This window comes from Eubalaena glacialis, chromosome 3 (genome assembly GCF_028564815.1).
Source record: "Eubalaena glacialis isolate mEubGla1 chromosome 3, mEubGla1.1.hap2.+ XY, whole genome shotgun sequence".
Classification (NCBI taxonomy): Eukaryota; Metazoa; Chordata; class Mammalia; order Artiodactyla; family Balaenidae; genus Eubalaena; species Eubalaena glacialis.
The window spans coordinates 42,101,963-42,126,498 of record NC_083718.1 but is presented as its reverse complement, the minus strand read 5'-3'; the positions used below and the strand labels follow the sequence as shown (position 1 = coordinate 42,126,498).

Here is a 24,536-nt window from a genome sequence, read left to right as displayed (position 1 = left end):
AAGGTAATACAGTGGAGCAAAGAGAGCCTCTTCAACAAAAGGTGCTGGAACAAATGGACATCCACATGCAAAAAAAATGAATCCAGACACAGACTTTACACCCTTCACAAATGAACATCATAGATCTCAATGTAAAATGCTAAACTATAAAACTCCTGGAAGATAACATCAGAGAAAATCTAGATGACCTTGGATGTGGCAATGACTTTTTAGATACAACACCAAAGGCATAATCCATGAAAGAAAAAATTGATAAGCTGGCTGTATTAAAATTTTAAAATTTTGCTCCATGAAAGACACTGTCAAGGGAATGAGAAGACTAGCCACAGATTGGGAGAAAATATTTGCAAAAACATATCTTATAAAGGATTATTATCTAAAAGATACCAAAAACTGTTGAAAATCAAGTGAGAAAATGAACAATCTGATTTTAAAATGGGCAAAAGTCTTCACCTGACAGCTCATCAAAGCATGTAGACGGCAAATAAACATATGAAAATATGCTCCACAATATATATCAGGGAAATGCAAATTAAAACAATAACAAGATACCACTACACACCTATTGCAATGGCCAAAATCTAAAACACTGACAACACCAAATGCTTACAAGGATGTGGAGCAACAGGAACCCATTGCTGGCGGGAATGCAAAATGATATAGCCTCTTTGGAAGAAAACTGGCAACTCTTTGGAAGAAAGCTGTTTATAAAAATAAACATACTCTTAACATACAATTCAGCCATTGCTCCTTGGTATTTACCCAAAAGAGCTGAGAACTTACGTCCGTACAAAAACCTTCACATGGATGTTTATAGCAGCTTTATTCATAATTGCCAAAACCTGGAGGCAACCAAGATGCCTTTAAGTAAGTGAATGAATAAACTGTGGTACATTCAGACAATGGAATACTGTTCATCACTAAAAAGAAATAAGCTACCAAGCCATGAAAAGTCATGGAGGAACCTTAAATGCATATTAAGTGAAAGAAATGAATGTGAAAAGGCTACATACTGTATGATTCCAACTATATGATATTTTGAAATAGATAAAACTGGGAATTCCCTGGTGGTCCAGTGGTTAGGACTCTGCACTTCCACTGCAGGGGGCCCAGATTCGATCCTTGGTCAGGGAACTAGGATCCCACAAGCTGTGCAGTGCGGCCAAAAAAAAGAAAAAAAAAAAAATTTTTTTTAAACACTGAAATAGGTAAAACTATGGAGATGGTAAAAAGATAAGTGGTTGCCAGTGGTTAAAGGGGAGGGAGGGATGAATAGACAGAGCGCAGAGGATTTTTAGGGCAGTGAAACTACTCTGTATGATACTATGATGGATACATGTAATTTATACTTCTCAAAACTCACAGAATGAACACCACCAAGAATGCACCCTACTATAAACTGTGGACTTTGGATGATAATGATATATCAATACAGGTTTGTCAATTGTAACAAACTATCAACTCTGGCGCAGGATGCTGATAGTCAGGGAGGCTGTGCTTGCCAGGGGGCCCTGAGTGCATAGAAGCTCTTTGTATTTCCTGCTCAATGCTGCTGTGAACCTAAAACTGCTCTTAAAAAAACAGTCTATTTAAAAGGAAAAGAACCTCATAGAACAGTGAGAGATAATAAATGGCGGTAGTTGTTTTAAATCACAAAGCTTCAGGATGGTTTGTTAGGTAACAATGGACAACAGTCACACCCATTTTATGGAAAAGACTGATGATTAACTGCTAACACCCATTCTTTCTTTCTTCCTCTATAATAAAACCCTTCGGTTTAGCTGGGAAAAAAATGGCCTCCCAAACAAAGATTACATTTACTAGCTTCCCTCATAGTTGACATGGCCACAGGACTAGGTTCTAACAAACAGTACATGAAAGAATATGACATAAGCAGCTTTCAAGGTTATGCTCTAAAAAAAGAGAGGGTCTGTCCTCCCCCTTCCCTTCCATGCTTCCTGCTGGGAAAAAAGCGAACATGGCAGCTGGAGGTGGAGTAGCCACCTCACATCATGAGGTGGAACCATATGTCAAGGATGGCAGAGGAACATAGTAGAAGGAGCCAGGGTCATGGATGCTATCCAGACACCATACCAGCCCTGACCACAGTTATTCTGGAGGCTATATTTCTGCAGCCAAGCCTATCTTCTAAGTAACACACCATCTCACAGTGCTGCTCTAAAGATAGAATGAGACAGGGTACATAAAGTACCTAACATGCTGCCTGGCATAGACCAGGTGAGTTCCTTGCACATGGGCCCTGAGAGCTCAGATGCTCCAGCCAGGGAATGTGGCTACTTGGACAGCCTTGACCAAACAGTCTTCATCTGCTTTAGACGGTCAGTCTCTCCCATGGCTTTGAGTGGGACATATGTAGAATGCGGGCAAAGCTGACCCCAGTGATTTAAATCAATCCCAGTGATCCACAGGGAGGCAGCTGCTGGGAGCACAGCACTGTCAACTGTGCTTCCCAAAACCTACCTTTGCCATTTTAAGTGACCACAATTACTTTCAGCAAACTCCCCTGCCTTCAAGATAAAGTCCAGACTCCTCAGCCAAATGAATACACAATGTCATTCACAATCTATCTCGCTCTTTGACCTAAGCTCAACTCTTACCACTCTCCCTCCACGCACTACACTCCAGCCCTACTGAGTGGTTTGGAGTGCCCAGGTCATGCTGTGTTTTCTCACACCCCAATGGCATTGCACGTGCTTGTCCATTTGCCTGCAAACACATCTCTGTCCACAGAGCCTCTGCCCCTTTCTCTACTTGGCTGACTTCTGTTCTTCCTTAAAACAAGGCTCACCATCACCTCTAGGAAACTGTCCCTGACTACGGAAGAGATCACTCATGGACCCTCCAAAATTCTTTCTTCCATTCTTCCCCAGTATGGGAAGTTTTATGTAGCACACGGCCACCAAGCTAACGACAATATTTCCCAGCCTTCCAGCTGTGGCCAGGGAACTCAGTGCTGGCCAACTGGTGTGAGCAGAAGTGACAGGGCAATGTTTATTCCAAGCTGCCCTTAAAGGAAAGGAGGGTTCCCATGCCCCTTCCCATGGGCTGGCATGAGGACTTGGTAATGAGTCCTCTTCAACATGTGCACAAAAGCACTGTGGACAGCAGAACAAGAAGAGTAAAGCAGTCCGGGCCTCCATGTGTCTGAGAGGAGTAATGGCGAGAGAGAGAAGTTAAAGAGGTTACTGCTAATTATGAATGCAAATCATCTCCATGGCCTTCAGTAGCCATTGAATCAAACCTTCTTATTACAGAAGACCAGCCACAGGATCACCTAAAAGATCCAGGATTAGGGTGGAAAACTCCACCGACTCAGGTCATTGATTCAAACTGTCCAAGACAGGAGGAAAGCAAAGCAGGGCTCAAGTCATCCTGAGCCCATGAGGCTATCTTCCTGAATCTTCCACCTCTGAGCACTCCCTCCTCCATCTTTCTTTCCTGATACAAGTTTAGAAAAGTTGGGGCCTTACCTCTGGAGACTTTGTAAACTTCATAGAAAGAATAGAAGTGGAAGCCTAGGGAAGCAAACAGGTAAAAAGACAGTTCCCATCGGGGCAGCATTGCTCCTTGTGACAAAGGGTCCCGTGGCCCACGCTGAGAGTTTCTAGGAAGAGAAACAGAAATAAAAGCATTAAACCATAAATATGACACTAGAGGACAGAATCTTACTTGTTCTCCCAGGGACCCATCACTATTCAAGGGGATACAGACATAACCCACCTTCTATCACACCTCCTCCTGCCATGACCTTATCCCACTTGCATCACATCACACACACACACACACACACACACACACACACCCTGCCTGCCCAGGGTGGGCAGGTCTTTCCCTATGAGCTCCCACAGCCCCCCCATCTGTCTCCCATCACAGTGTACACCAGACACTTCTGTTCTCATTGCCTGCCACACCTGCCTCCCCCTGTGGAGTGGACCTTTACAGAGTAGGGACCATGATCTCTGAGTCCCAGAACCTAGCACAGGACGTGGAATGTAGCAGGAAAGGACTACTAAATGCTCCATGAATAAATAATAAATTACTATTCAAAAGCCTGAATAAAAGAAAAGCGCAAATCATCTCCAAACCTCTTCTAAGCCGACAGCATTAACCTCCTCGTTCTCCCCTTCAAATGTCATCCCATAGTTGTTTATAAGAATGGATTAATAAAACCACTCTGTCTTCCATCTTCTGGGCACGTCTTAAAAAGAAGTTAATAGCCTGCTGGTTGCCCACCCTGTATATGCAATCTCCCGTCTTACACAGTAATTGAATTTCTATCTGAACACATGGATGCTGAGCTCAACTCTACAGTGTATCCAAGTGTGGACATTTGAATAGTTCTGGCTCTGAGGCTGTGGTCATCCCCCTCCTGCTGGGCGGAGTTGGAACAGCCACCTTTGGACCAAGAGGTAAAAGCCACATAGAAAAACAAGACAGAGGCGCCTCGGTCCCTGACTGCATGTACCACCCCACCCCACCCCCACCCCCAAAACTGCCCTGAACCTCTTATATCTGGACCATTACATGAAAGAGAAATGCATTCCCAGGATATTTAAGCCTGTGCTGTTCTTGATCTCTCTGTTATGGCTGCCATGTCTATATTCTAAGTAATAAAGCAGGTAACAGAAAAGTCGTAAAATGCTGCAAATTAAATGATCAGTTCCCAAATAACAAAGAGTTAACTAAATGTAAACCCTTTTACGGCCCTCATTGCTTTACTTAAACCTCTCAAATATGTCTCACTGTGGATGTCAAATTAAAACAAGAGCAAAATTTTAAGCCCCAAGCAAGCATTTCTAATATGTGATAGTAACACCAAAAATCAGAACTCACACATAAGCTCATTTTACCTTCACAACAGCCCGGTGAAGTAGGTGAAGCAAGGGAGGTAGGCATTTACAGATGAGGAATGTGAAGCACGGTGAGGTCACACAATCAGAAATAACTGAGCCAGGGCTCAAATCCAGGTCTTGGGACCACTGGGCCCCCACCCCACTGCTCAGGTACAGCCACCAGCCCCATTAGTGCCAGTTCACAGGGTTACTTGTCCTTAGAGCCTGGCTCGGAATCTGCCACACACAAACTCCTTTCTTCAGGCTACAGGGAGACGCAGCAGGAAGGGATAGAAACTTTAGCTTTTGTAATAGGGAAGAACAAATCTGACTCCATGTTGGATCTGTTTTGTTTAACTTTTAACCTTTGTATTCTATTGCTTTTGCTACAAGTTAAAAATATTGCTTGTAGCCTGAAACATACAGGAGATCCCATTCTCAAGGCTCTGACCTTTGATGGTATAACACTTTTTCATTCATATAGAGATAAAAAGTTGCAGGACAGAGAATAACATTTGCCTTGTTGGAGGTTCACAGGAACACCATAACCATCTGACCTATGTGGACAGCTGCAAGAACAAAGGATCCTGACACCAAGATGTTTGCAACAACCAGCCACACCCTCTCTCCTTTCACTATAAAAGAAACCTGAATTCAAATTCAGGTAAGATGGTTCTTTGGGACACTAGTCCACCATCTTCTCAGTCTGCTGGCTTTCCGGATAAAGTCGCTATTCCCTGCCCCAACACCTTGTCTCTCAATTTATTGGCCTGTTGTGTGGTGAGCAGTACGAGCTTGGGCTCAGTAACACTTTCATAAAATATGAGGTCAGAAATCAGTGGTCCTCCAACCAGAGGACCCCCCGGTCATTACCTAAAAGTTGCCAAGCCAGTCTAGGCTGAGTTTCTCCTGCAGATCTAAAAAATCCAGAAGCAGCCACTCATGCTCTCAATCCCAAGCTCTCTAAGCCCTAGTACTTCAACAACGCCTTCTCAGGTTCCCCTACTACTTTTCAGAACCACTTCTAGCTTCATACATTTCTAGTCACACTTTATTTTTAAATACCTGGCATCTCCTAGAATATGTTAAGATTTCCTTCTGGAACTTTGTAGGAATATAGTAATTTTCAATTTAGTGGGAAGTGAATTTCAACCTCTGGGTTTCGTATTGTTTCATTGTCATTTTGATGTTGGTATTACTATATTGGATGACTTCCTCAATTAGCAAAGAGCTGAACCCCTCTTCAGATGCTACTAAATTTGAACATAAATAATCTTGGAGATTAAATCAAAGTTCCTGAAGCCCTGCTCTTTTGAACCTTTTCATGGACATTCTCCTTCTAGGACAGTTCCCCTGAATTAGTGATTTAACTGTCAGGAAACTAGAAAACTCAGCATTATAACATTTTCCTTTTTGATGCTGCTCTTAGCTACAGTGTACATGTTTTGCAGACATATACACAAAGATACATAGTAATAAGCAACAAAGCAGCAGGCTGTGTCCTCATATTTAAAATTTGGGGACTGGACCAAATAGCCTCCTGCCGACAGCATATCGGGGAGAGATGCAGACCTAGGGGAGACCGGGCTCTGCCGCTGACTGGCTGAGGAATTTAAGTGGATCACAACTTTCCAGATACGTTTCCTCATAGAGTTATTGAATGGATTAAATGTAAAATGTTTACCCAGGGCCTGGCACAGAGTAAGCACTCAATAAACATTAGCTAAGATCTGTCCAGCAGGACCAGTTAGTGAATTTAACTCGTCAGGAGCTTACCTAGCCAGAGCCCTGGTTTTCTTTCAGAACTGATGACATCTAACTGACCCTCCATGGGGAGAGGGGGTGAGCATCCTACCTGCTGCTGGGCCTTCTTCAGCTGATCGGCATCCCCAGAGTTCTCTCCAATTTCTCATCCCCATCCTCTCCCCACATTCTACCCAAGGACACCCCAGACAGCAAACAAACTGTCCTTGGAAGCCACCTGGAGCGCCTTCTGACCGGTGTCTCTTCTCACCACCTCTTTTCTTAGCCCCAAAGGAATTATATGCAGTCCTCACTTTTCTTGCCTCATCATTCACAATCCCAGGAATGTGACCTCAAAACACCACCACCACACAGACACCCACCTGTCCTTAACAGATCTTTCTTCCTTAATACTTCTTTTCAACTTTTGTCCGCTTATCTCAAGAAAATTCCTCTCCCCAGTGTTTTCCCCCGCTCCCTGTTCATTTCAGCTGTGCACTCAGAGAGCCAATCAGAGTAGATATGTTTTAAAGGATTCAATGACACAACACAAAGCTGTACCTTTGGGAATGTAACTAGAACTTTTTTTTTTTTTAATGTCCAAACCCATAAACGTTCCTAAAAACTCTCTCAGAGAATTCTCAAGCTTCTATGTCTCATTTTCTAAACATGCTTATGTTCTTCTTTAGGCATAAGCTACCACGATGAAATCAAAGAAGCCCTTACTCAAATGCGTAAGTAATGCCTCTTTTCTGTTTTTCATGCATAAGATTCAGTCCCGCAGCAACATTATCAGCGAAGTGGGCATCCATTCGATAGCCTAGAAACTCGTCACCATTTATAACATGATTTCTATAGGAAACAACCAATCTACAGTAACACAGCCTGTTTTTAAGTAGGAGACTACCTGATCGATCTATATAAAGGAGGTTATAGTACTGATATGTGAGAGCTAAGGCGGGTTGCTGGGATGTCTGATGGTGAAGATGTGTCTGAGAACACTTCCACTTTGGTGGGAATACTGGTCAGGACTGCGAGGAAGAAAAAATGGGGATAGTTTAGGAGCCAAGTGGCGGAGGGTCTTAAACATATATGATGACAGGTTCGGATCTGATTACCTGAAGAAACCTCAGGCTTGTGAGCCAGCACATTTAATTTTTTCATGAAGCTTCAGGAAGAAGCCCCTTGACATAGCAGTAGAGACTAAAGGCAGGGAGGTCAGCGATTCAGGCTTTCGGTGGGAAGTGCAGAGAAAGTGCTAGAACCAAGCAACAGAGAGGAGGAAAAATTAAGTTGCACCTGGCACCAAATTAGTCCAGGAGGCACTGGGGTGGGGGGGAGAGGAAAATAAAGGACATAAAATAGCATCTCCAAAGCTGTCAAGACTACAGTGTCTCAAAGCTGAATATTATTGATGAAGGTGAGAAACTGGCACAAAGTGAAGACAGAGAGAAAATGCATTTAAGATTAGGTCTTGGAAGAAAATCATAGCAGAGGTTTCCCTGGGATTAGGGGAAAGAAGTCAAACTGGAGGAACAAGATTTCTCTACCCCAATACTGGGTATAAGAGCCCCAAGCTGGGTATTTCCAAAAAGTATTATATTTATCTGGGAACTGCAGAACTCAAGCGACCCACATAATAAAATCTTAGCTGGAAAATGGCAAGAATTCCTCAGCTAAGAGGGATTTTTCTATACTGAAGCAATGTACATTTGCATGCACATTGTAATTTAACACTCCACCTGCTTTCAAAGATGCCATCCACTCTCATTCTCACCAGGAGGGCTAACTGTTAGCTCTTTTTTTCAGGAATCAGAATCTTGCTCAGAGAAAAGACGTGATCTGCCCAAGGATCCAGAGAAGCCAGCAATGGAGCAAAAAATAGAACCCAAGTTCTCAACTCCCACTCTCTTAGGCAGAAATCCTGTTCTTTACTCTTGGCAGAAAAGTATAGCTCACTATGCCAGAGCCTGAAGTGTGCATACACATAACTTCTGTAAGATGCTTTTCCCCAGTAACTTCCAGTATCTTTTCAAAAGCCTTTTATCTTTATTGTTGATAAGTACAACAAATGGATTCCAACACTTCCACTTTAAATTCTTTTCTGCTCCTCACCCTTGATATTTAGCACTAAATGGGCTATCACCAAATACTCCCATGCACCAGAGGACTTTAAAACGGCACCCTCAGCATGAAGCTAACAATCTCCAGTGCCATCACCATCATCACTCCCAACTAACTAAACTGCAATTTTTCTCTACTGAGTTTACCCAGAGTTTAGCAACAGCTGTACTACAATAAGTAGTATTTACAGATTACCTATGCTGAGAAAGTACTTTACAAGTATTCTCTCATTTAATCTCCATAACAACTCTTTGAGGTTGGTACTTCTGGTATCCTCATTTAACACAAAAGATAACCAAAGCCCAGAAGGATCAAGAAACCTGCCCCAAATCACACAGCTAGTAAGCAGCAGAGCTTAGATTCATACTCATCAAGTCTAATTCCAGAGCCTTCTCTCACCCACCTCCCTATTCTTACAGAGTTCACAGGATTCATTTTTTCAACATCTATGACAAAATCAATTCATTGGGAAAGCCAGAAGATAATATAAGCTATATACATTCAAAAGAATTTAAAGTTACGTATAACGTAGATACACCCCAGGAAGAAGATCAACTAGATGTAATCAAAATACACATGAAACATCTAACTCGTACATTCCTTAGAAGATTTACTGAAGAAGACAAACTAAACCAAACCAATTTACCTCGGAAATAAGAGGGGAAAGTCAGCAGTTATATAGAGGTAAGGGCTGAATAAAATTGAAATAGTTCTAAATTTAGGAACAAATGAGCACTCTGGAAACCACAAAGTAATAAAGTAAAAGGACCTCATGCCCACTGAAATGACAACGGCTTTGAAGAAAAGAAAATGAAATAGTAGAGCAATATTCTAGCACATTTGGAAAAGATATTAGGAGACTTTTACTCTTTTCCAGGTGGAATTTGATGAAACCTATTTTGCAGAATATACATTACATGACTCTCACCAGGAAAACCAGGCCCAGATTCATCGTGTCCTCTCACAGTACAGTGTTCTCCAAACCCTGCTTAAGAGTCTTACAAAGAGTCTTATTCTTCTACCCACATGATACTACAGAGAAACGCTTTTCCAAACCCAGAAAGCCTTCACCAACGCACTGGAATGATAAGCTAGACAGGAGAGGTCCACTGGGCTGGGCAAAAGTCTAATTACAGAATATTTAAAAATACATATCACTACTTCTAAATATGCACCAAATGTTATGTATCACTGTGCAATAAACCATCCCGAAACACAGTGGCTTAAAATAACAAGATCTATTCTCTCTCGTGATTCTATGGGATGGCAATCTGGGCAGTTCTTCTGCTGACCTCACCTGGCATCACTCGTATGACTAAGTCACTGCACGGCTCAAGGAAACTGGAGAGGACAACATGATCTCACCCACATGTCTGGCATTTTGTGCCAGCTGTCAGCTAAGTGCCTTACTTCTCCTCCATGTGGGCACTCATCCTCCAGTAGGCTGGACCCTTCATAGCATGGTGGCTTCAGGGTCTTAAAAGAACAAAGGCAAGAGGTTCAAGGTCTCTTAAGGACCAGGCTCCAGAATTCAAAGAACATTTTATTGGTCAAGGGCCCAGCCCAGATTCAAGGGGGAAGAGACAACAGCTTCCATCTCTTTACTGGAGGAACAGCAATGGCACCTTAAAAAGGGGTGGGGACGTGGCTTACCATACCAGTATGTTAGAATTCCTAATAAATAAAATCTGGAAAGTTAGTGGAAAAACTACATCTCACAGTAGGTCTTTATTACATAAAATGTCACAAAGGTTGAGAGAGATGTATATTTTAAAGAATTACGTTCTCAAATCAAAATTTCAAAATCAATATTGTCATCTGGTCTAATCTCCAGCCAGTTTGGGAATTCCTTTTACAATAACCTACCTGACCACTTCCAGCAACACTGCAAGGCAGGGAAACTCTGTTTCTAAGAAGTTCTTATTGTTATCATCTTTTTTTTTCTTAAACTGACTCAAAATCTGCCCCTCTATTTCTAAAAAACGTTCTGCTACTAGTCCTATTGTACCTGCAGGAACTAAAAGCATGGAGGTCGGATAGTATGATAGTTTAGAGGATGGCTCTGGAGTCAGAATGCCAAAGGCTGAATCCCAGCTTTGCTACTTTCTAGCTGTGTGACCCAGCACAAGTTGCATGACCTCACTGTGCCTCAATGTCCTTACTTATGAAGTAGAGATAATAATAACCCTCAGAGAGTTGCTGTGAGGATTAAATGGGTTTACAAAGAGAGAGAATATTACCTTGGCCATAGTAAGCTCTAAAATCCTCATTCTTGCTGTGTTTAATATTACTGCTACTATTAAGTATACTGAAAGGCTTAATTATTCTTGCCAATCATACTCCTTCAAATATTTAGAGATAATTAATGCTACCCGCTCCACCCCAAGCCCTCTTCCAGGACAAACCCCCATGCTTCCTTCAATCATTTCAGTAGCTTGGTTCCCAGACCCTTTCCCATTCTGTCAGTTGTCTCTTTATAGTATAGGTACCTAAAGCTGAAACCAAAATTCCAGCTGTGGCAGAGCAAGAGTAGGACAAGACCATCGTTTCTCTTCTTCCGAAACTATACTTCAAATAGTGAAATCTTAGACTCATTCCTGCATTCGACAAATATCAGTGAGCTCCTACTGAAGATCAGGAACTGCACTATTTGTGAAGACAAAATATAAAGATTCCGTCTGTAGGATCCCCCAAATATAGCTACCCCAGAAACGTCCATGCCCTAATCCCTGAACATGTAAATATGTTACCTTACATGGCAAAGGGACTTTGCAGATGTGATTAAGTTAAAGATCTTGAGATGAGGACATTACCCCTGATTATCTATGTGGGCCCATGTAATCACAAGGGTCCTTCTAAGAGGGAAGAAGGAGGGTCAGAGACAGAGAGGAGATATGATGATGGAAGCAGAGGTTAGAGTGATAACGCTTTGAGGATAGAGGAAGGGGCCAAAACAAAGGAATGGTAGAGGCAGAGAACAGCAGCAACGAAGAAAGACACCACTCCTCTGCCTCGACCCCCACCACTCCAAGCCTCCAGAAGGAATGCAGCCCTGCCACCCCACTGTGGACTTCTGATCCCCAGAACTGTAGTTAATCAATTTCTGTTGTTTGAAGACACTAAGTTTGTGGTCATTTGTTACAGAAACTAATATGCTACCCCTGCCCTCAATTAGTTCATGGCCTAGTGGAAGGAAAGTACCTAATTAAAAGGATGTATATAAAACATCAGAATATTTTAATCTAATTGTTATAAACTTTAAAAACTTAAATTGCAAGAAAATGAAACCTGAAAAAAAAATTTGCATTCAGTTCTCAACTTAGCATTTTTTTGGCTTCTGTCTCACACTGATATCAATCTTAATACGAAACATAACTCGTAAGTCCTTTTATATGAACTGCCCTTAAGCCAGATCTCTGCTGTTAAAGATTGGCAGAAAAGGAGTCAGATTTATAAGCCCCTAGTTCAGAAAAGCTACTGACGTGATATTGTACCCTTTCCCCAGAAAATTCTCAACCTATTTTAAGCCTGTTTAATCACCAAGAATCATGCCCACCACATCTTACACTCCCCATATTAGGGGCATCGGAATGAATCAAATTTTTTTATAATATATTTTAAGTAAACTTTGTATTAAAGTATGCTTAGATAAAGAAAAAAAAATGTAAGGCTTTCAAAAAGCAGACTCACGCCAGGAATTACTGCTCAGATAAAAAACTGAATGCCCCTTCTGTTCTTTCCTTATAACTCCACTAAAGGTGACCACTAGCCTGACTCCTAACGCCCTAGTTTATTTAGTTTTGCCCATTTTTGGACTTCAAAAAAAAAAAAAAAAAATGGAATCACATAGCACTTCCTCTTGTTGTGTCTACCTTCTTTTTGCTCCACTTCATATTTGTGAGGCTCATCCATGTTGTGTATAAAGCAATAATTTGTTCATTCTTATTACTGTGGAGTATTCCATTGTATAAGCAATTTACTTAGGATTTTGTCCATTCTACTATTGATGAACCCATGGGTTGTTTCCAACTTGGGGCTATTAGGAATAATACTGCTCTGCATATTCTTTTACATGACTTTCGGTACAAATACACCTGTCTTACTGCTTAGTGTTTATCAAAGAATGATAGACACTAAACAGTAAGCTAGGTCATAGGGGATGTGTATGCCCATCTTTAGTAAATGACACTGCAAAACAATTTCCAAAACAGTTACACTAACTTTCATAACAATCAGCAATGTATGAGAAGTTCAGTTTTCCATATCCTAACCAATACTCAGCATTGACAGGTTTTTTGGTTTGTTTTTTGTTTTTAGCCACTCTGTTGAGTATAGAGTGATATCCCATTGTAGTTTGAATTTGCATTTCCCTAATTACTAATGAGGTTAACCACTTTTTCATATGTTTATTGAGAATCTGGAAATCTTTTGGGGAAGTGACTTGCCCATTTTTCTACTGGGCTTTTTCTCAATGATTTGTAAAAAATTATTTCTACATTCTGGGTATGAGTCCTTTATTGGATATAACTATCACAAATACCTTCACCCATTCTGTAGCTTGCCTTTTCACTCTCTTTATGGAATCTTTAGATGAACAGTAATTCTTACCAATATTTTCCTTTATAACTACTGCTTTTTGTGTCCTAGTCAATAAACCTTTGTCATAAAGGTGTTTTACTTTGCTTTCTTCCAGATGCTTTCTTGTTTCAGATTTCACATTTAGATGTATGATGTATCTTGATTAATTTTTGTGTATGGGGTGAGGTAGATGATCAAAATTCATCTTGTCCATTTGCAATATCCAATTGGCCCAGCAACATTTACTGAAAAGGCTGTCCTTTCTCCAGAGCACTGCAGTGCCACTTCTGTCATAAATCAAGAGACCTCATACATGTGAGCCTGTTTATGGATTCTCTACTCAGTTCCGTGGTCTGTCTAGCACTGTGCCAACACCATGCTGACAAACTATGTACAGTACTATCTATCAGCTTAAGTTTTCCAGTTTTGTTCTTTTACTTAGATTGTCTAGAATTTCCAAATATATTTTAAAATTGGCTTACTATTTTTGGAAAAAATCTGCTGGGATTTTGATTGGGATTATACTGGATCCACACATTTATTTGTAGAGCAATGACTTACCTTTCATTATTTTAAAACTTTAAGTTCTCTCAATAATGTTTTAGTTTGCAAAGAATTTTTATCACAAATGGGTGTTGAAGTTTATCAAGTAGTTTTTCTCCTTTATTCTGTGACTGTGGTTAAATTATTTATTGATTTTCTAATGTTAGACAAAGTTTACATTCCTGGAATAAATCCAACTTGGTCATGGTTTAGTATCCTACAAATATAGGTATAGGTCGCTAGATCTGATTTACCAATACCCATTTTAGGGCTTTTGCGTCTTTTCTGTGAGAGTTTGGCCTATAGTTTCTTGTAACCTCTTTATCAAGCTTTAGTAACAAGGTTATGCTGGCCTTATATAAGCAGTCAGGGAGTATTCCTTCTTTTTCATATTTTTAAATGTTTGTAATATTGCACTAATGACACCATCTGGGCCTGGAAATTCTGCGATGAAAAGATTTTAATTACATACTTAATTTCTTTATAGATATGGAACTATACAGATTTTCTAGTTCTTATGTCTTATGAGGTATTTTATTGAAAAAACTTGTCCATTTCATCTGTATTTTCAAATGTATTACCATAAAATTGTTCATAATAACATCTGAAGATTTTTTAAATGTCTGTAGGATATGTAGTGATAACTCCTTTTTTCTTCCCTGACACTGGTAATACCATACACCATTGGAGGGAAGATGGTCATGCATTATATGACACAAATAAATCCACTATCAATGGAATATTCTCCAGCAGAATTACGCACAGAAGGAGGAAGACAGGTAGAGCATGTAAACAATCCAGCAATTCTCTCTCAACAGCTTTTATCACCAGAAACAACTGTGCACCTGCGGAAAAGGAGACACGAACTGAAGGAGAAGGAAACAGCCATTAGTAACGCTGTAGGGTGGCCAGCAAGAACGTGGAGAAAGAAAAACCACCACTAGCTGGGTTTGTAACCTAGATACCCAGCCCTCCACCCACAAGATGTCCCTAGGCAGAATTCAGGAGGCCATGAACTTAAATTTCTTTTCTCATATGTCTGTATTTTCACGAACCTCTAACTGAAATTCAGGATTTCATTTGATTATAAGTGTGAAGAGCAAATCACACTAGTAAGAGCATTTCTGGTGACTGTCACCAATAAGTGTCACAAATTCTGTCATACTACAGTGCAGCTGTTGCAAATACTGCAAAACATCATTTACATGGGCATCACTACTTTGAAATTCTGAGACTTACCTGATACAGCCCTGAATTTTGTCACTTAACGCACTAATCAAGAATAAAAATACTATTATAAATGTTGGGGTTTTTACACTATTTTGATCACTGTTTCAGTATAACTTGTAACTCTATGTATTTTCAAATGCCTTTTAAAAATTGGCTTCCCCAGACTCCAAAGAAGTCCATGGCACAAAAAAAGGGTAAGGAACCCCTACAAAGAATCAAGGATCTCACCCAAGCCATGGAACTCCCAGGCAACAGTTAAGGAGCATTTCCCTTTGGCCAGGCCCTGGCCTGGAAGAAGACACACAGATGAGTAAGGCTCACCCTGGCTAGTTCCTGACATTACCTTCAGAGTTCCCACCAACATCTAGCCACCCACAAAAATGACTGCTCTCTCTAAAGACTTGGCCTTCACTCTAAGTTAGTCTATATAACTTACTTCCCAAGGAGGGGGCAAAGTAAACAGCCGATAAAGCATAGGCTTTGACCCAGAAAGAGGAGTGCAAAACCCGATCCCAACACTTACTCTTTGTGGCTCTGGCATCTCTTCTAGTATTCCTTTCTTCTGCTGTGAAAACGGCTAACACTAGGTATCCTTCCCAGTTATTGCAAGGTTTAAAAATAATGGATTTAAAGCACCTGACAAGCACATCGTCCCCATCACTATTAGTTGAATCTTTCAAGTCAGAACTGACTGTTCCTATCCAACACTTAATCACAGTTAGGGGCTGCCACTGAGAAAGGAGGGAGAAAAATTATAGGAAAGGCGGAACATGAAGAATGAAAGGGAAAAAAAAAATCATACTTATTCTTCAAATTCCAGTATAAAAACCACCCCCTCCTCAGGAAAGCCTTCCCTCTCCTCTCCTTGTGTTCCCATAGCACTTATCACATGGAAGTAAACGCCTAGCTGTGCGCATGAATGAAGGAGGAATGCAAATCAGAAAGGGACAGAAACAGTGAGTCGCACCCCCATATAATGTAAACCACCGAGGATACCAACTGGCTAGCCTGACTGCCCTGATCCAAGAGCCACAAAGCAATGAAGCAGCACATTTCTTAACACCAGTGCTATCCATCCTAGTACCTCTCCCGCCCACTTTGTAGGTATTGAGAGGAGGAGGGCCTTTCCACATCAAGACTGATGCCACCTAAAGGCCACAGGTAGAAGAAAAGAGGGAAACTGAGTCCGGAGAGTAGAAAGCAAAATAAGTCTCTAACTTTGGGGGTCACTGGAGCCGCAGCAGTCAGGCAGGCGCACTTCTAAGATCGCCAAGGGGACCAGCGTCCACACTTAGAGCAACAGTGCCATAAGCTGGAGACGAAGCCAAGGAGGGGGGACGCTGGCAGGGGCGTGAGCGGACTCGGCTGGCCGCGGGGAACGCAGCCTTGACCCGGGCGCACGCCCCCCCGCCCCCCCCCCGCCTCCCCGCCTCCCCGCCTCCCCGCCTTTGTCTCCGCTCCTCTGCCCCGCCCTCGGGCGCGCACGCAGGAACGGGAATTGGAAACAGAAAGCGTATCGGGCGTTTCTTTTTCTCAACCGAGTCAATCGAAGCAGAAAGTCAACACCTAAGTTCCCGAGGACCCGCTACGGTCACCAGCTACCAACCTCCGGGCTGTCCCGGGTGGCGGCGGCGTTGGTGACGCTCACGCGCGCCCCGAGTTCCCAACAACCTTCTCCGCACCTCGGAGTCGGCGGCGGCGGCGGCGGCGGCGGGCTTCCCGGGAAGCCGCCCTCTTCCCCGGGAGCGGCGGTTGGAAGACCAGCCCCGCGCGCGTCCTCGGAGCACGTCCCCGCCGCCGCCGCCGCCGCCGTGCCCGCCCACGCCGCTCCAGGCCGCCGGGCTCGCAAGCAGGCGGCGCCCCGGGAGCGGTGGCGAGCAGGCCGCGCGGCTGGAGGGGACCCGCGGGAGGACTGCCCGCCACTCCGCACCCGGAGCGCCTGGCGCCGGCCCGCGGAGCCCCAGCCCCCGCTCACCCGTGGACCCCGGTGCCTGCGCCCAGCAGCGCACGGACCTCTCCACCCCTGTTTGTTAATTGCAGGCCTGGGGGCTGCAGGTTTGGAGCGGAAGTCACCTGAAGTCCTGCCCCAGTGGTCCCCACGTACCTTTTGTCCGCGAAAGGAGGTAGCTCGGTGGGGTGGAAAGAGGGCGGGCCTTGCCGCTCGGGCGGCTTCTGGAGGTTGCTGTGTGAATTTAGACCCTGTGAGCCTCCTTGTCCTTCTCTGTAAAGCGGAAATAAGCTTCCCGGCTTTCCTGGAGAATTAGAGTGAGGACCAAATGGGATGAACTTCATGAACTGTAAAGCAGCCTACAAAGATGATCAGCACTGCAAAACGTATATCAGTGATTTTGAATAGGTCGTAAAAGAGTGGAAGATCTGAAGCTGCCTTGGACGGTGACTTTATGCCAGGTGTTACTCAGAGGCCTCCAACGCCAAGGCTGCCAGAGTTGCACAGACTTATCTGAGCCGGGGAATCACCTGGGCTCTTGTTAAAACCGCTGGCACCTGGATCCCTCTTCACCAAAAGAATCAGACTCCCCAGGGGAGGGGTGTTTCAGGTGGTTCTGTGGTCAGGTAAACGTGGACAACTCTGCGTTAGGCAGCAGGAAAACACAGAGGCTGTGCTCAAAGTTTATTCTAGCAGTCATCGAAATAGTCCAGGAGATTATTTTTCTGATCGCAAAATTCTCTGGGAAACCAGAGTATAAACTCTCTGAGGACAGGAGCTATCTCCTCATTCAGCTCCCACCATCCGCAGCCCCAACACATAGTACAGGATGGTGTTAAGTAAGCAGGTGTAAATAAACTAGTCCCAAGTAGGAGTGCCAGATGTAGCAAATAAAAATACAGGATGCCCAGCTAAAATTGAATCTAGTCTCAGATGAACAATGAATACTATTTTTTAGTATCCGTATGGCCCATGCAATATTTGGGACATATTGATGCTTTCTTTAAAAAGTATTTGTTGTTTATCTGAAATTCAAATTTAATGGGGCATCCGGTATTTGATCTGGCAACCCTCACCTGAAGGGTTTGGCAGAGGGAGGGACAGAGTAAGAACTCTCACTATTCAGGTAGTGTCAGACTCAGGGACAGGAATGAGATAACTCCTGTGTTATTTCTAAATGACACTATTGGACAATAATGTAGGTTCACTGTCATTTACATTTAACCCCTTCCTGCACACACAACATATTCACTGGAAAACACAAATGAAAATAAGGGCAGATTCCATCATAGGTAAATTAGAAACATGGATTAAATAAAAATAGTCAAAATTGAAATGTAAGCAATAGACTGGGGAAAGTATTTGCAGGAACTATGATACAAAGTGTTATTGTTTATTATATATAAATTAAATACAATTAATAAGAAAACATTAGAATCCAATTGTAGATGAGCAAGACACATGAATAAACAATCCACTAAAAAAAAAAACTAGGATATACAATAAGGAAACAAACATATTGAAAGAAGCTCAAAGAAGTGCAAAGTAAAATAAGAACACAATTTTTCACAAAAATAGTTGACAAAAATTAATAAATGACATTAAAGGCTGGCAAGGGTGCTGTGTGATAGCACTCATACACTTTTTAGGTAGGTAAGCAATTTGGCAATATCAAAACCCTTATAATTATGAAAACCCTTAATGTTTAAACCTTTTGATTTTGAATTTTGTTTATGGGAATAAATCCAAAGGAGATAATCCATAATATAGAAAATGCTCTTTACAAACAAAGATTTCAATTTTAATTTATATCATTTTAATTTATACCATAATAAGGAAAATATAATATAATGCACCAAAATATACTATAACTTGGGGGGGGGGGAAATATCCTGAAAATTCCCTAATTTTCCAAAAATAAAAAAGTGGAAATTAAACTAAAACTTATATACTCTGTCATCTATTATACTTGCAACCTCTTAAAATAATGGTTACTATTCATATGTAATATGATCATAACTAAATATTTTTTTAAACTTGTGCATGGAAAAATGACTGGAAAGGAAATAAGGTTAAATTTGGGTGGTGGGACTTTACTCTTAATTTTTCCACATGTTATTAAGCACAAATTAATTTTATAACAGAAAAATCTTAAGGTGATACCCCCTAAAAAACAAAGGACTTTTCTTATAATGTCAGTTTTACAAACTCTAGAATCTCACCTTTGCACAATCATGTATTAAATGCTGAAACTATCTAAACAGTAAAAGCTCCTTAAAACATTTTCCCTAAATATAAACACCTTAGCCAACTCTGCATGCTGTTTGTTAACCTAGGGTCTATCTTAGCAAATTGTTCTATGTTGAATTTATCAACTTAGTCATTCACATAACCATACCATAATTAAAGTGCCTTAAATATTTTTTTTAATTCAGCAAATTATATACAGCCTTGGGTTTCACATTCTAAAAGGGGACAAGCTTAATAGCATAGAGTTTTAAAAAATTTTGTAGTAAAATACATATAACACAACCTTTACCATCATAACCATTGTTAGGTGTACAGTTCAGCAGTGTTAAGTGCATTCACGTTGTTGTGCCACTCCAGACTCTTTACATCTTGCAGCACTGAAACTCTGTACCCATTAAAAAGTAACTCCTCACTATGCTAGTCCCTGGCAACCACGATTCTACTTTCTGTCTCTATGAATTTGACTACTCTAGGCCACTTATATAAGTGGAATCATACAGCATTTGTCCTTTTGTGAGTGGCTTATTTCACTTAGCATAATGACCTCAAGGCTTAGCCTGTTGTAGCATGTGCCAGAATTTCCTTCCTTTTTTAAAGCTGAATAATATTCCATTGTATGTATATACAATCTTTATCCATTCACCTGTCAGTAGACACTTGAGTAGCTTCTACCTTTTGGCTATGCTGAATAATGCTGCTGTGATCATGGGTATATAAATACCTCTTCCAGACTCTGTTTCCAGTTCTTCTGGGTATATACCCAGAAATGGAATTGTTGGATCATATAGTAATTCTATTTTTTAATTTTTGGAGGAACAGCCGTACTGTTTTCCATAGCCGCTGCACCATTTTACATTCCCAGGAACACGCACAAGGATTCCAATTTCTCTACATCCTCACTTTATTTTGAAATTCATTTGTTTTTTGTTGTTGTTTTGTGTTGTGTTTATTTGTTTGTTTTGATAACAGCCATCCTAATAGGTATGAGGTGATAAATCATTGTGATTTTGATTTGCATTTCTCTAATGATTAGTGGTGCTGACCATTTTTCATGTGCTTATTGACCATTTACAAGTCTTCTTTAGAGAAATGTCTATTCAAGTCCTTGGCCCATTTTTTAATCAGGTTGTCTTTTTGGTGTTGAGTTGCTGTAGGAGTTCTTTATATATTCTGGATATTAACCACTTATCAGACATACGATTTCCAAGTATTTTCTCCCCTTCTGTGGGTTGCCCTTTCACTCTGTTGATTGTGTCCTTTGATGTACAAAAATTTTTAATTTTGATGAAGTCCAGTATATCTATTTTTTTCACTGCCAGCACTTTGGGTGTTATAGCCAGGAAATCATTGCCAAATCCAGTGTTATGAAACTTTTCCCCTAATGTTCCCGGTTTTTTTTTTTCATAGTTTTATAGTTTTAGTTCTTTATAGTAGATATTTGATCCATTTTGAGTTAATTCCTGTATATTGGGTAAGGCAAGGATCCAAATTCATTCTTTTGCATGTGGATATCCAGTTTTCCCAACACCATTTGTTGAAAAGCATGGACATCTCGCAAAGGCCAGGGTTTAGAGTGGAAGGAGCAGATGGTTGGATATTCAGCCCCTTTTGGAAGTGAGAAGGAAGATAACTTGAGTAAATGTCAGAATCTAGACACCAGGAGAAAAGTTGTGGGTGTTGAAGAGGAGAGGATTTTCCCTTCTCTCTTCAATGCTTTACACATAGGCGGAAGTATCTGGCCTTCAGTGATCTGTGCCTGTCTTAGAGCAGAAGTATCAGGGTTCTGGAGCTCCCTGACTTGGAGCTGAAGTGGCCAGTCCAGGGCCCAGACATAGCCAGAGCTGCCTTGCCTTGGAAGGCTTCTGTTCTGACCATTCAAGTAAAGCCAGAGAAATTCCTCCCTGGAGTTGAGAAGCGAACCATGCCTAGAGTAAACTGACCAAAATTGATGATAATTGAGGTTTAAAAGAGGAAACTAATTTGTGCCTTGGTATTATGTTTCTTTAAAAGCAAAAATATCAAAATTAGTATGTAAATGTGGGCAATTAATGGTCAGTCACTCTTTATACCATTATTTTGATCCTAAAGTCATTAATCAGGTGCCTTCACTGGGCATGTTTTCTCTCTGGCCCTCTCAGTTAGTGGGGCCTGAGTAGTCTAGTGAGGCCTCCTGTCTAGACAGGCAGCCCTGAGCACCTGGGAGCCAATCTCCAGACGGCAGGACTGGTGCTTAGGAAGGATTAACCAGCCAACTCTTCTTTGTGAATTCAACTATGACTCAGAGATATTATACTGATTCAACAGAGGCACGAATGATTGTTGAGACTTAATTGATAAAGGCTTAAAGATAAAGGAGTGAATTTCTAATTATGAAATTTCAGGCACAGGCAATAATGGGGAGCTATTCGCAAGGATTCAAGGGCCTTCCCAACCCTCACCACCTGGCACAGGCTCTCATCTGCTCCACCTACGAGGATGTTGGCTCTACTTTATGGTGATTTGCAATAGTCAACATTGACCTAGCATTTGTCCAGCATCTACTTTACACACAGCACAAATTGAATGCTGGGGGAGATTTTTTTAAGTGAAAAAAAGACTTGTCCCACAGGAAGTTGCAGTCTAGCTGGGGATTCATCAAATATACACAAAACAGCTAAAAAATAATAAGTATATTTAAAATAATATAATTCAAACTACCCATAAATGCTGAAGAATGGATTCATATCAGTAGCGTAAACTCTACAGAGCACAATTCAATGCCACCTCCTCCAAGAAGCCTTCCCTGACCACCCTGGCAAAATTAGTCCCTGCCCAGTCATTCTCTGTTCTATTACACTATTCTTTTATATTTTACTATAGCACTGACACTCTCTGAACTTCTCTTGGTTTTTTGTTTTTTGTTTTTTTTTTTCTTCTTTTTATTCTCTTGGTTTTTTAACATGTGTTTATTATCTATGCCAGTATTATTCAGGCTATTTGCAAGACATAATACTTTAGTAGATTGTAAAATAAAGCTAATGGATCATAACCAGACTTAATTTTTTTTAAACAAAGTAGAATAGAATAGAGTAGAATAGAATAGAATGAGAACACATCAGTGGATTTTTATTAAGAATTGTGAACTTGGAAATACTGCATCTGGTTGCTATGAACAGAATTAAGAGAAATAATGGAAGGCTATGATGAATTTCAGTTGACTAATACAAGTTATTCTGCCTTCTGCTAAAAAACATCTCATTTGATTTTTTGGTATATGATGTGAATATGACCATCACCACTACAGGACAATTAACCAGAATTTATATTTTATATTAAAATTTTTCAGACTTCATTGTAAAGCATTTTTCTGAAAGAACGTTATCAAACATATGTTTCAGGTTTGTGTCAAATGTACATTTAATTAAATTAGCATGAATTTCCCTTTAATGGGATTTCTCCTTACCATTACAAGAGCAAAGAATGATGAAGGGAAAATTGGAGGAGCGCCCCAGTTCAAACTCTAGGTATCTAGAACTGTAGACAATGTTGAGAAAAATATTGGCTCTAATAGTAATCTTCAACTTCACTGGAGGAGCATTCTAAAAAGAAAAAAAGAATGGAAGATCTTATGAAGCAGATTATTTACAGTATTTTTTTCAGTGAGTAAAATCCAACAAAAGCGACAAATCCCAGTATATTATTTGTAATGACGCCTTCAAAACTAGCAGGACACTTAGAATCACAGCATACTGGACTTGTCAACAAACCACTCAAACACTTTTAAATGAAAACAAAAGACGAAAAATTATTGGCACAATTTCTTAGTTGTTCTACAGAATGTTAATGAGATTTTGTTGCATATGGTTTGGCAAAGAGAAAATGGCTTATACAGATGTTAAAACATTACTCTTCTAACATAAATAGAAATGATACATATGATTTTTAATGCTAAATCAGCTGATAAATTAAAATTTACAACTCTTTGAGATAATACTATTTCTAGTTGAATCTGCACTATTGCAGAAACTTCCAAAGCCATGCTCCTCATGTAATTAAAATCCAGTATCGAGTTTGAGATCCATCTCCAAAAGAGCATGGATGCTGTAAGTTATTCAACTCTTCTAGTTTATGCAAGATGACAAGGAATGTGTGTGTGTGTGTGTGTGTGTGTGCGTGTGCATGTGCGTATGTTTAAATTTAACCTGGCATACACTGGGTCAGATATATTTACAAAACTGGAAAAAAATGCCTTGTCGGTCAATATCTATCAAACTGGAAGAATAATAAAGGAAGTGTGAGTGGTGGAGCCAGCAGATGTGGCTAGAAAACATAACAACAATTATTTAAATATTGTTAAAAGCTACTAATAACACTTGTGCTTAGAATCAATAGGAATTCTACTTGACATCTCTAGAAATGATTCTGCTGTATCTCATGGAAGTGTTAAAAAAAAAAAAAGAAAAACATGGTGAAGGTGTTAAATTTATTAAAGAGAGCTCATGGAACAGCCAAAATATTGACCTGTTTTGTTCAGACTGGAGCTAGCCAGACCCTCATGCTGAAGCACACCGAATGAAGTTCATTGACTGTCCTAAGGGAACCCAAGGGAAAGTATTAAGCATGGTGAGTAAACTCAGAAATGAGTCACATTTTTCTAGATGAAAAGCAATCTCATTTGGCAAGCAATCTCATTTTTGAAGATGATGTTTGGGATATAGAATTAGTATATTTAACTGATGATATTGATATTTTTAATGAACTGAAATTTATAACTTCAGGGAGAAAACAACATGATAATTCAGCAAGCTAAACATATCCAGGATTCCAAACGACATTCTGTTATGGCAAGTAAGATGTCAAAGCAATCACCCTAGCTCCTATTTGTTCCCAGTATTATCACAACATATTGAAAAGGACATTATCAGTAAAGACAGGGACGGAAATCAAATTAGGGAGATTGTTACATTCCATTTCTCAGTTTCAAATGTGTAATCATTACTTTCCAGAAGAGAAATTATAAATACTAAGAAAATTCTTTCAGATGAAAAAACCATTTTCTTTTTTAAAATTCTGAATCAAGAATTGACCTAAACTTGGTGCCTCAGAGAGGCAAATGAATTATTGAACCTTAGTTCTTCATTTGCACTAAAGGATGATCACAAGGCATTAAATTCGTCACCATTTTAGGGTGAGATTAAAGAAGAATCTCCATTGCCAGGTAAAAAGAATGCATCACTATTATTACCATTATTGTATGAACCAGGATTTTCAAACTTTAAAACTGATTA

The 24,536-nt window shown here is 40.6% G+C and overlaps 1 protein-coding gene across 8 annotated transcripts in view; it reads right to left on the bottom strand.

The window, feature by feature from the left end:
* HHAT (hedgehog acyltransferase) overlaps positions 1-17,274 on the bottom strand; it is a 357,453-nt gene extending 340,179 nt beyond the window's left edge. For 5 of the 8 annotated variants that reach the window (XM_061185550.1, XM_061185554.1, XM_061185555.1 and 2 more), the window contains exons 1-2: positions 17,047-17,161; positions 3,492-3,625 (exon numbers count right to left, since the gene is read on the bottom strand). In XM_061185550.1, the coding sequence (XP_061041533.1) occupies positions 3,492-3,582 (91 nt within the window). In that variant the 5' untranslated portion in view covers positions 3,583-3,625; positions 17,047-17,161. The other 3 variants (XM_061185553.1, XM_061185552.1, XM_061185551.1) reach the window with 3 other exon arrangements.
* Positions 17,275-24,536: the final 7,262 nt, after the last annotated feature.